At 35.9% G+C, this 13,661-nt stretch overlaps 1 protein-coding gene across 2 annotated transcripts in view; it reads left to right on the top strand.

Moving 5' to 3' along the window:
• Positions 1-1,476: 1,476 nt before the first annotated feature.
• Positions 1,477-13,661, top strand: part of LOC144965838 (putative defense protein 3) — a 16,586-nt gene continuing 4,401 nt past the window's right edge. Inside the window, exons 1-3 of one of the 2 annotated variants that reach the window (XM_078901612.1) lie at positions 1,477-1,635; positions 6,105-6,222; positions 9,857-10,071. In XM_078901612.1, the coding sequence (XP_078757738.1) occupies positions 9,876-10,071 (196 nt within the window). In that variant the 5' untranslated portion in view covers positions 1,477-1,635; positions 6,105-6,222; positions 9,857-9,875. The remainder of the gene's footprint in view (positions 1,636-6,104; positions 6,223-9,856; positions 10,072-13,661) is intronic. The other variant, XM_078901611.1, reaches the window with a different exon arrangement.

Raw genomic sequence — 13,661 nt, 5'->3', positions numbered from 1 at the left:
TTTCATTTACCTTTTTTCTCACTTTCATGTCTGTTGTCATCAAATTGTATGGATTATTGATCAAAATAAAAGTTATTTTTGTTTGTCTTATTTTGACTATAGAACTGATACTTATCATAGCAGACCTGCCTACTTGAAATAGGAAAATGTAATAAGTAGTTTTCAGGGTAAATAACATCGTAGACATTTTAACTACCCTTAAAAACCACCAGTTTGTCCTTATAATGCGTGGGGAAAAATATTAACTTTATGTGATAGCTCTGGCACCAGAACTTCGTTTTCAAGAAATGACATTTAATTAAAAACCTTTATTATATCCAGCCCGGGATTTAGCCGTAGTACTACGGGAATTTTCGTGGTAGTGAGGAGGTCTGTTGTGATGGGTATCAATATTTTTTTTTTTAAATGAGAAAAACTGATTGGAAATGTAAAAGTGATGGTGATAGTGGTAGTGATAATGGTAATGGTGGTGGTGGTAAGGGTGATGATTGGGGTGTAGGGATGATGGTAATATTATTATTGTTATTATTATTGATATTCTTGTTGTTGTTGTTGTTGTTGTTGTTGTTGTTGTTGTTGTTCTTCTTCTTCTTCTTCTTCTTCTTCTTCTTCTTCTTACTATTATTATTATTATTATTATTATTATTATTATTATTATTATTATTATTATTATTATTATTATTATTATTATTATTATTATTATTATTATTATTATTATTATTATTATCATTATTATTATTATTATTATTATTATTATTATTATTATTATTATTATTATTATTATTATTATTATTATTATTATTATGATTGAACGTATTGATGTTATTACGATTGTTGTATTTTTGTGTGGTGTATCAGTTTATTTTTTGGTTCCATTTACCTTTTTTTTTCCACTTTCATGTATGTTGGCATCAAATTGTTGATTTATTGGCGAAAGCCTAAGATTGAATAAACTTTGAAACTTTGAAACCTATACTTATTTGCAACTATGTTCATGTGGGCTAAACCCCTCCACACTCAATAACGCGAAATAAGCTTAATTTTGTAATTATTTGCACTCTTTGACATTAGATAGAGCGCATAACAATAACAGCAATAATAATAATAATCCTTCGATTATTCAATAATTCTGTAGTTTTAACAAGTTCCATACCCTGAAAAAACTCATATTAAAAATTTTAGCCAGAAAACTCGTCCTTCAAATATCAATCGATTTAAAAAACATTTATCTTGGAAAAAAATGTCAAACCTGGGACTCAGGAAGATTTCACGAAGTCACTAGTTTGAGAGTGTTTTGCCAAGATGAGGGTCTTTTGTAATTGATTGATATTTGAAGGACGAATTTTCTAGCCAAATTTTTAAATACGTGTATCTTCCAGAGTACGGCAGTTAACTGGTAAAGCAAGTCCAAACTGCGATTTCATTGTCAACCTTGTGACCATCACGTTAGGTCATTATAATCTTTACAATGATTCGCAAGTCATTGTTGAGATAAAGGAAAGATAACCGACCAACCTATTGTATTATTATTGATCAAATCACTGTTGTCCCATATTACTCTCATTCCAGTCGAATTCTCAATTTCAGAGCTTTCATTTGATATCGTTTATTTTTATATATCCTCGGAAGTGTAAGGTAGGCCTATAGATTTAAAGATAAATGATATTTGTGAACCATCTCATTAAAGCATTTTCATGACAAAAAATATCTGAAAGATAAAAAAATGTTATTTGTGAACCATCTCATCAAACCATTTTCATGTCTAGACGTCTAGTAACACAAAATACCAGAAAGCGATAAGATTTCAAATTTAGAATGAAAAGAAACCTCAGTAATTTTTTTGTCACTTGAAGAAACTCCAATTCATCATGGGCTCATTGTTGTAATGGAAATCTCAAAACATTTCGCAAAATATTGTCCATTACAACAATGTCAAAATAACCCATAATTGCGTTCGGGTGTAGGACCTGCAGATATGTACACGTCAGTACTGCCGTATCCTGGAATAAGACGTATCTAAATTTTGGCCAGAAAACATCAAATATTGATGGATTAAAATGCCCCCTTTTTGTTAAAAAGTCTCAATAAATTTAGATTGTTTTTAATCGAGCGATAGTTGAAGGACGAGCTTTCTAGAGCCAAAATGTGAAATACCCGTCTTTTTCAGAGTCCGTCAGTGTATTTATTGTACTCAATAATAAACCTTTTAAACTTAAAAGCTAAGTTTCTCGACTTAAAAAAAAGCTAAGTTTCATAATTATGACTATAGATATATTATTCTTCACATCTAAACTACCACGGAAAAAATTCCCGTTTTGAGACTCATTTTAAATAATGATTCCGAAACATGTGTGTAATTGTAGAAAACGCGGCTCTTGCGTTTATAAGACAATGGTTCTAGGCAGTCCGTGTTCACGGAGAACATAGGCAGGAATACAGTTTTTGTGTAACAAGAGAATGTACTTATTTTGGTGATCTGATAACGGACCGCAAATATGGGCTTGATTTAAATACTGTTGTAATGGACGATACTTTGTGGTGGATTGAAAGTAATAAAATTATAATAATGAGCCCCTAAACAAACTGTCCACCCATCAATAAATGGGTAGCTAGATCTGTTTGATGTGGTAGAAAGTACTTTGCGATAGATTAGCGTCCTATTCGAAGGATAGCAAGCAATTACTATTGTCAGTTTCACGCTATAGAAACCGGGATAAACTCCGACTCCATGAATCTTACGGCTCTCTATTCTAGCCCCTAACAATTTAAGTTATCAGACCTGCAAATAAGAATCCCGCCAGTTACCGACGATTGTTGATGTGAACATGAAATTGAAGTTTCAATTTTTAAAAACTTCTTAAGATCAGTGTCATGAACAATGCCATTCATCAATACTGATATGACCTACAAATATTTCAAATGCAGTCAAGCCGACGTATACAGATTTGTAGGTCTGAAAACCCAAATTGTTATTATACAAAATAATTTCAAACCAGCGCAAAATAGTCCACGGTACAACAATGTTAACACAGGCCATAGTGGCGTTCGACTATCAGACCTGCAAATATGTTCACCTAGAGGAAAAACTTTGAAACAAAGAGACAAATAAATAAACATAATTTATACTCTAAATCATTTGCACCAAATAGTTGAGGAGCAAGCAATTTGTGACCTAGATATTTCCAAGTATTTATTTCCTGTAAACACATTTTTAAACGTTCTATTTATTTACCACAGCCGTAAAATCGCATGCTTTTCATAGTCAATGATTTTACTGTGTTTTGTTAATCATCCGCTGTGTCCTTTGGTAAGACACTTTACACACATCACCTTAATCGACTCAGGTGTGAATGTATACGTGTCTATTGGCAGTGACGGATTTTGTAAGACGGTTAGTACAAAAATGACGCCTAACAGGCGACTGGTACTGTATGAAATGGAAACATGGTTCTATATGTACTGCTTGGGGAATGAATGAAACATTGTAAAGCGCATCGAGCATGGGTAATCCGTGTTAAAAGAGCTATTTTAAAGTTCATATTCATTTATTCATTTTTATGAAATATTCAATATCCCGCATTTTGATTTCTGATGACAATCTCATCTGTATCAAGCATTGATAAATTCATAGGAATAAGATGCGTGACGTGTCTAGAAACTTCTATTTATACAGGCATTCCACGCACAGGTACTTATTCCAGGATCTAAACAAAATTCCTCTTTTGGTGTGTTTTTGTTAAAGAACTTCTGAAAGGTTTTCTTTCTAATGAGTGTAATGTGTTTCTTTCAAGTCTGTCTTTTAAATTCTAATTGTCTTTTTGATTGGGCATACGGTGCGTTAACGAAGTAGTTATTCAGTCGTGCATGCTTCTTAGCATTTATTGAATTAATATGCTGTTATGTGATGATGACGATAATAACGATGATGATGGTGGTGATGACGATGATGATGATGATGATGATGATGATGATGATGATGATGATGATGATGATGATGATGATGATGGTGATCTTCATGATGATGGTTTTGATGATGATAATGATAACGATGACTATGTTCGCCTTGAACAATACAACTCAATATAACGAAAAAGTTAAATGTATAGTGAGTTAAATCCATGTTTTGAAAAGATCCTTCGGGTTGATTTAATGGTGGATCCGTGTCCCGAATCAACAAAATTACGCGGTTGGATGACCTTTTATTTCGCCTTTACAATCGGCAAACTTGGAAATCCCCAGCTACCCATTTGCCGCTGAGTATAATGATGGACAAGATAGGTTGTTAAACTCAATTAATGTGATAAAGCAACAGAGTAAACCACAGGATAGCCTACCACAGAAAAGAGATAAAAAAAAAATAAAAATAATAAAGAGTAGGAAAGTTTCTGAAGACAGTCGAGATTTAAAAAAAGTGTTGCTGGGTTTGGGTCTAAACCAGGACACAACTTCTCCCTGACTGTGAGAGATTTGAACAAGGATTAAATAAATGTAACAGCTTTAAAAAAAAAGCAAAATACTTTAACATAAACAAAACAGCAAAGCTGTTCTTCCGCCAACAACAATAAAAACAATTTGATCTATCTTTTTTACTTTGTTGGCTGAAGAAACGTTTTAAACCGGAAACATTTCATGTGAAGTTATTATTTGTTTGTTTGTTTGTTTTTTAATCTGCTTTTTCTTTAATTTCTGTTTACTGCTTTTTACAATCCAACGCTTCTAACAACTTGTTATTGCAAATTAGTTTACATTCTCCATGACATCTTCCAATACTTAATTGGAGAATGTACATTAGCATTTTCAAAATGATTAAAGCGCAATATCCACTAAACGTGCTAAAACACTTTACAAGGGCTTCCAAACCAACAGCAACACTTCACATGTAGAACGAGACAAAACGCCTGTTCGACTTATTACATTTTTTCAGACAGAGACAACGCTGTTAACTTATTTTACACCTGAGTACATTGAGAGAATGTAAGTAAAGAGCCTTACCAAGGGCTCAACTATGTGCCACTCAGAGCAGGACTCGAATCCATGATCTCTCACAGTCCGAAGGAGAGTGTTATAGCTCAAAACCATATTGTCGCCCTTATTGATATCAATGCCTGCTCCATTCACTTTGTCGATAAAAAAACAATCAAATAGTAGAATATTTGAGTAACAAATCAGGACGCCATTAGACCTGTTCAAATATTATGGCTAAGAGTGCATGTCAAATTGACTCCGATTCTATTACGGTGCAGGTCAATAATTGCCGTGGAATGTTTTGACAAAATAATCGCTTTCTTTCTCGACCATTAGCTTATGAAGTGAAATAACAACAATTATAATAATAAATCGTATAGACGTCTATGTTTACCGAACACGCAATGTCGAGGCTTTGTTTGAGGAGCTTTAGATATGAATATAAATACACACACCTACATACATACACACATTCACATATATATAAGAGACGCATCTAAGTACACATATCTTTACATACTCGGTAATAGCAATCATTGATAACCCGAGTGCGTAGATAGAATGTGAATAATAATAATAATAATAATAACAATAATAATAATAATAATAATAATAATAATAATAATAATAATAATAATAATAATAATAATAATAATAATAATAATAATAATAATAATAATAATGATATTGATAATAATAATAGTATTACCTGACAAAACACCTTTCCATCAGAAAATTATGAAGAACAACATACACTAAATTGACTCAAATTGCTTCGCATGGAGTCCCAAGCCAACAGTAACATGTAACATGCAAGACGAGACATGACGCCTGTAAGGCGATATTACGCTTGTTTTCCAACAGAAACAACGCTGTTATTGGCTAGGTACTCATTTTACACAATATAACCTTTCATATTATGACGGGGATGCCCATAGCTCAGTTGGTAGAGCACTCGCCTCAAACCCAAAGGGTCCCAGATCGATCCTGTTGAAATCGAGATTTTTTTCCGACCCTTTATCCAACTAGCACTGATTGAGTAGCTGGGTCTGATAGATCTGACGAAAAGAACTTTGTGATGGGCAAGCGTCTTGTCCAAATGGTAGCAAGCAATCGTTATTATTTGTTTCACTTTACAGATACCGGCTCTATGTGTCAAATGGCTTGCAAGGATTGCATCATCCTCGTATTTCGACTATGATTCATTTTTTCAGCATCTTAATCACCTCGTATTATATTTTTTTAAAATCCTGAAAGGTAAATTCTAAATTCCGTTTTTGCACAGTTATTTTCTATTGTTATTCATCTCTCTCTCTCTCTCTCTCTCTCTCTCTCTCTCTCTCTCTCTCTCTCTCTCTCTCTCTCTCTCTCTCTCTCTCTCTCTCTCTCCCCCTCTCCCCCCCTCTCTCTCTCTCTCTCTCTCTCTCTCTCTATATATATATATATATATATATATATATATATATATGTGTGTGTGTGTGTGTGTGTGTGTGTGTGTGTGCGTGTGTGTGTGTCTGTGTTAGTATGTTGTTTTGCAATTTGTCATTTAGAACTGCAACATCTGCTCATCATTTTATCAAGTCTCTTTAATACAGAAAGTCTATTTTTTAAAAGTCTGGTTCAACTTTCCACTTTACAACATACAAAGCAACGCAAACAAACAAACAAAGAAAAATAGAAGAAAAAAAAAGAAGAAAAATAAAAACAACAAACAAGCACAAGACAAAACAAAAACAACGAACAATGAATGTAAGAAGTAAGAGATGAAGTGAGTAGGAAAGTGCCAGAAGACAAGAGAGAATAAAAAATTTTCGCCTCGAAAATTTTTTATTCTCTCTTGTCTTCTGGCACTTTCCTACTCACTTCATCTCTTGTTGTTATCAACATAATAAGTGCCTGCTCCACTCACTTTTCTGTATGTAAGCAGTAGAAACACAAGTCTTATTGTGAACAATGAGTAGCACAAGTCTATGTATATGGGTAACAAATTAGAAATCAGGCACTGGTGTAAGATATGGATCTGAAAAATATGTGTATGAAACAGTACCAGACAAAAAGCAAGAAATAAAAATACAAGAAAAAACAAACCCCAAACCATCCCAATAAAATCAGTCTTCCTCCTTGAGGTAGCTAGGTCTGTTAGATCTGGCGGAAAGTACTAATCCAAAGGGTAGCAAGCAATTTGCTATTGTCAGTTTCACGCTATAGAAACTGGGATAAGCTCCGGCTTTTATGGGCCTAATGGCTTTGAAGGACTATTTTCATGACAGGAGATGTGGGAAGTGACTTTGATCTTCCTGTTTAATCGATAGATAAAGAAAGCGTATACACACACAAACAGAGAAAGAGAGAGAAAGAAAAAGAAAGAAAGAGGAAGAAAGAGAGATAGAGAGAGGTAGAGAGTGATAGATAGATAAATAGATAGATAGATAGATAGAGAGAGAGAGAGAGAGAGAGAGAGAGAGAGAGAGAGAGAGAGAGAGAGAGAGATAAACGAACAACTTGTGAGGTCCGTTGTAACGATTCTTCTTCATGCATTTGTGTTTGGAAAAATCTCAACTTGTTAGGAACTTGAACAGTGTGTAGCTTAAGCATGGCTAGCTTATTCAACTCAACAAAAGTCCGATGTTACTTCCGGAGGGGTTGGCTTATCGTTGACTTGCAAGGGGTATAGATTATTTGTTTACGTGACGTTCAACATATATAATCTTTTGTTGTGGAGATTTATTCCTCCTGATTTCTTCAGGAATCGATATCAACAATAACATTCCATTTATAAATCGATATCCACAGTCGATATCCCATTACAGCTTTCAAGACACGCCAGGGAACCAAACGTGACTAGTTAGTTGTACGCAAAAAGATGGCTAAGTTCAGAGGTGATGAAATCACATGCGCGTTGATCATGAGGTCGAAAGTTTGAATCTCTCCGTTGAAATATGGTGACTTTACACATTTTTGGATAGCGGCAGGGCGGGGGTCGAAGTATCTAGGTGGAAAAGGGAACCCAGTGTAACCTAGATATTCCAGGATTTGCAAGGCCCAGGTTTGAGGGTGTTTGCCAAGATTAAGGCCATTTTAATCAATCGAGAGTTAAAGGACGAGTTTTCTGGCCAAAACGTTAAATTCGTGTTTTTCCAGAGTGCGCTGAATAGCGCCTAGTATGTAATTGAAAAACACCATTGAATGAAAATAAAAAGAAATAATTAATTACTTGTCAGGGAGCGGTTCAGGATCAAAACCCTTCTTCAGCTTACTATATAAAAAAAAGCAATAAGAGACTTTCGAGATTCTAAGTATTATATCACCCCAGTCAATATATTTCCTGACTCGGTCTATAAAACGTAAGTAGATTACCTTATATATACTATTCTTCATTGCGACCTTCAAAGTGTTCCCCTTCTGCATTTACATACGAGTTCTAACTATGCTAGGGATTACCTTCAATGCATTCTGCGAATTTTATTTCAATTCGTGGATATTGTGGAAGTGTTCTTTCAATGCCATTTTATGTTTTTGAGAAGAGAAAAAAGTCGCAGAAAGATAAATCCGATGAATAAGGTGGTTGTGGAAGGACAATCACTCTGTTTTAGCTAAATAATTTTGAGCACCCAATGATATATGAGGCGTAGCATTGTCATTACGGAGGTTTCAATTTTCAGGCACCCAAAGTTCAGGTTGATTTCTTTTCAAATTTTCACGCCGTTTCAAAACTTCATTGTAAAAATACTGGTTAACGGCCTAATCTACATGCAAACTCCTTCCTTATGAGCAATTCCTTGGCAGTCAAAGATCAGCATCAGCTTCACGCTTCTATTCTCTTATTTCGGACGTTCGGAACTGTAGGCCCACGTGTCGATACTAGTGAAGGTCTTTCCCGCAAATAACGCATCCTCATAACTTTCATGAATTGATTCTTGGCAAATATCTACTCGTTTTTCTTTTCTCTTGATCGTCTGTTAAGTATTGTGCGGCACAGGTTTAATCACGATTTTCCTCATCTCAAGGCATTTTGTCAGAATGCTATGCCAGGACCCGTGTGATATACCAAATTCAATAAAAAATGCTATCGATGGTTTGACCACGTTCTTTTTCGAATACTGTAGAAACGTTCTGTATGGTTTGATCGGCCAAGACAGTTTTGTGTCCACCCTCGCAGGCTTGTCATCGACAGACCATTCCAAACAATGAGTTCGAGACTTGCAGCCATCGCAATATGTAATTGTTAGCAAATGGAAAGATTCAGTCGCAGTCTTCTCCAACAGAAAACAAAACTTTAGATTAATTATTTGTTCAATGAATGAATCCATGTTGACCTCCGATGCAAACTTAATGTCTCAAAGAGAGTTTATGTGAGATTGAGAGTTTACCGTTTAAAAACAGCCAAAAGTACATGGATGATTTGAAAATATTTTGCGTTTAAAAATTCGCAAAGGTCCTTCCTTGACTTACTATCTTGGGACTACTGCCATGAACACACGGCTACTGTAATCGAGTTTTAGTTATCTATTTATTTATTTGTTTTTACATCAAACCGGAAGAGGCTTATACTTCCTGAAAAGTGGGCTTTTAAATAGGACGTCATCGATGTGGATTCGGTCGATCCAGTCCGGAAACTTTTTGACTACAGGAGTATAACTGGTCTTTATTCATGTTGTTATCGGGGTATGGGCGTTCTAAGCAAAAACGCAAGTTTGTACAAAATTTAGCAAAATTCATTTTACATTCCACAGTATGTACAATCTTATTATCCGCCTGCAAGTAATCGTAGACAATTCGACGTGTAATTCTTATCGCCATTGCTTTGTGCTCGAAAATATATATATTTCTAATCTATCTGGAAATAAAAAAGTTGTTTTATGCCCATGTCTTTTTAAAAATATTTCTTCAGAGTGCAGCACGGCATAAAAATGGCAGAATTTCACACAGCAACTTTCCTTCTTCTAGTTCTTGCTGTCGGAGCCCTAGCTTACCCATCAGGGGCCCCACCAGAAGCATGTGTTAGCCTCAATCCTACATCTCATGGGGCCTCAACAGCTTCGGGCAGTCCTCCATATACTTTGACTGTTGGCGCTAACTCTTACAAACCAATGCAGAAGATCGAGGGTAAGTAGGATCTTACTACAATTACATCAAAACAAAAAACCCCCCACAAAAATTAGCTTTAATCTAGTGCAACATCCACCAAGATTGTCCAAAGCTAACAGCAATACAAAACATGTAGGACCGACAAGGCATATGCAAGGCGCTACAAGAATTTGTTGCGACAAAGAAAACGCTACTTTTCAACCAGTTAGTCATGATGCACTTCATTGTACAAAGTACGAGAATGTGAGTAAAGGGTCTTTTCCAAGGACCCAACCTTGTAACGTCGAGATATGGATTCGAACCATGGATATACAAGTCAGAAAGCATGTATCATACCACAAACTATTAAGCCGCACGACTATGTGGGTTTCTGATAGCTCATTTGGTCGAGCTCTTGCTCCACAAGTTGCGAGTCGAGTCGAAGTTTTTTTTTTCTGACCCCCCCCCCCCGGTCCTCTGCCCACCCAACACTATCTGGGTTGCTGGTTCTGGCAACATGTACTTGTCAATAGACTAGCGTCTTAACCAATGGGTGGAAAGTAATTGCTATTTTCCGTTTAACGCCAAGGAAACCGGGATAACATTCTGCCTCAAGGACAAAATGGATCTGAATGACTACTTTGTAAAACTCGAACTACTTCCATACCTACCCATATGATTTGGTGTTCTAGTGGTGTTCAATACAATAAACTTATGACTTGTTGGACGAAGGTTCGAATCCAACTGTGATCGGCGCCAAATTTAGTTCCTGGAAAGGGCTCATTACGCGTCATACCTACTTTATTGGTGTTAATTGAGTTCATGCCTGGTAAGACCGTTGTTTCTGTCAAAAAGAAAGTTGCAAAAGCGCCTTATTGGCGTCTTGTTCCGTCCTATATGCTCAGTGTTGCTATTGGCTTGAGGGAAGGGGGGGGGGGGGGGGGGGGAGAGTAGATCCCTTGTAGAGCTCTCTGATCGCATTGTAACTTACGTCTCTATCAGGTTTTATGTCGTTCAGAACAATATTATGTCAAAAAGTAATGTCAAACCAAATTGACCAGAAATATGAGTTGCTGCGTTCTGATTACATTTAGAAACTTTAGAGAGTTTTAGTAGATCATACGTATCACGCATCACACATCACGTATCATGTATCACGTATCTATCACATGATCATCCCCCATACGTAAAATATATATTGCCGCTTTGCGATATGTATATGGGTCACGGGAATGTTTACATTGTGACATCCGATCAAAAATCGCATCGCGGCTCTATTTTTACGTATAATAAGAATGATCATGTGATAGATTCCTGATACGTAATGTGTGATACGTATGATCTGCTAAACCATTCTAATGCCCTCAATAAAACCTTTCTATACTGAATCCAAATTTCTTATATTTCATTATAACTCTGATTAAAAGTTCCAATACATAATACCGTTTTGGTATCTGTATATCACATTTAGTGGATATTGGGCCAACTCAAAACTGGCGTTTTTGTTTTGTTTTGTCTTTCTCTAACGACCACTGACTCTTGACTGTTGTCAATCAAAGATTTCAATGGTTTCCTTTTGAGTTTTTGACAAACATTTCTGCATGAAAAAGCATGTCATGTAAATTAACAATGGAAATCAAAATTATGGATTGAAATCAATAATACAAACATACAAAGGGCGGATTGTCAAAACAAGTTGGATGAAGTTTTAAAATCATCTTTTGCTTTAGGTGTTTGTCCTAATTATTCTGGACGCTATTTTTGCCAATGCAAAGCCAATAAGCTCGTATTATCATTATTATTTTTTGTTTTGTTATTTCTATTTTTTAACATAACATTTCTAGATTTCGATTGTACATCATTGATATTCCTTGTTCTGACATCATGGCAAAGTGAATCGATATGTCAATGGAATTCGATTTTTGCTGATAACTGATTTGTAACCCACCATCTCGAATAGGATTATGTCGAGGTGAATTGGACCTTATAAAGTGGATTTACAAATAAAATGATATGAAATACGAACTTTTTTTGTTTTTCGCAATAGGATTCAGTAGTCTGATGTCACTTCCGCCCAACAACGAGAAACTTGGCGGTAAACAAATGAAATCGGCACTTTTTATTCTTCATGCTGGCTAAAACTTTTCACATGTCATGTGATCAGAATGTATAAAAGTCAAAACATGATAAGATTTATTCTGTTTTTCTCCTCTGGATACACTTTTTGCTCGTCGGAGAGGTATTTCGTTAGGGCGTCCGCCATTGTTCCGATAGTTCAGAACCAGTTACTAAGTTACTATGCGTCATTAAGGGGGAAGTGACGTCACGACTATTAGATCCTATTGAAAAAAATTGTATTTGTCTCCCATACAATGAAAAGAAGTAAACTGACGTTTCATATTCATCAGCGTTGTCTTTATTATCGCCTATCAGTTTCACGTCTCGTCCTTCATGTTAAGTGTTGCTGTTGACTAGGGACCCCTTGTCGATAGCTCAGTTGGTAGAGCACTCGCCTCACGTACAAAGGGACCAAGATCGATCCCAGGTGTAGTCGATATTTTTTTTCCTGATCCCTGTCCACCCAGCAGTGATTGGGTAGCTGAATTTGTTAGATCTGGCGGAAAGAACTTTGGGATAGACTATCCAAAGCATACCAAGCAACTGCTATTGTCCGTTTCACGCTATAGAAACCGGGATAAACTCCAGATCCATGGGCCTAATGGTTCCGAAGGACTACTTAATATTCATAGCTATGACCGAGACTAAAATGATAAAATCAAGACAAGAAACTTAGGAACTCAACGCGTATGCAATGCCAAGCCCATAAACGGACCGTTTGAGTATTGATGTTATTCGTAACCTTCAGAGAATTAAATTTGACATAATCACACCAAAGAAGTTAGAGGCTGCCAAAACCCATGCCAAATTTAAGTTATATTACAAAGAAATATTATATCAGCAAGTTCAGAGCGAGAGAGTGTTTACCTATCGATATGGCCTGATCTGGATACGCATCGTCTTTTATCAAAACCATTTTATCACTCTCGAAGTTTCCTGTCTCTATATTTCAGTCTCGGGCTACGGATTCAATTTTGAGCACATTGTCTGTCCTGACATAATTCCTCTAGGAGACGGTGCATAATATTTGATTAGAACAAAACTTGGCTTCACCTTTCTGGTTTTTTTTGTGTGTGTGTGGCAAAGTCAGCTGAAGTATAATTTTGGTGTCTCTATCTTTTCGAATTTTCTGACCAAAATCTTAAATACGTGCTTTTTATTTCCCCCCAGAGAACAGCAGTTAACTGGTTATAAAAAAGAGTTTTTGTTCATCGCTTTTAAATAAAGTCATAACGATCTCAGAAGAATTGATTTATTAGCAATGTAGATTGTCGACTTGCAAAACGTCATCAATAATAAATGATCGTGTAAATTCAAGTCTTAAAGGGGAGAGAGGGGGAGAGGTGGGGGGGGGGGGTGTTGTTAATGTATTGCACTGTGACCCGGAAGTTCCAGGATTCGAGTACCGCTTTAGGCATTTTCAATTTTTTCCTTGGACATGATTATTAACCCCCAATTTGCTCACTTTGGACTACGTGAGTGATTCATGTCGACATCAGACGTTTACTTGA

Source organism: Berghia stephanieae, chromosome 2 (genome assembly GCF_034508935.2).
Source record: "Berghia stephanieae isolate SIO BIC M18660-M18661 chromosome 2, UCSD_Bste_1.3, whole genome shotgun sequence".
NCBI lineage: Eukaryota > Metazoa > Mollusca > Gastropoda > Nudibranchia > Aeolidiidae > Berghia > Berghia stephanieae.
The sequence above is the reverse complement of the archived record's forward strand: the minus strand, read 5'-3'. Positions and strand labels throughout refer to the sequence as shown.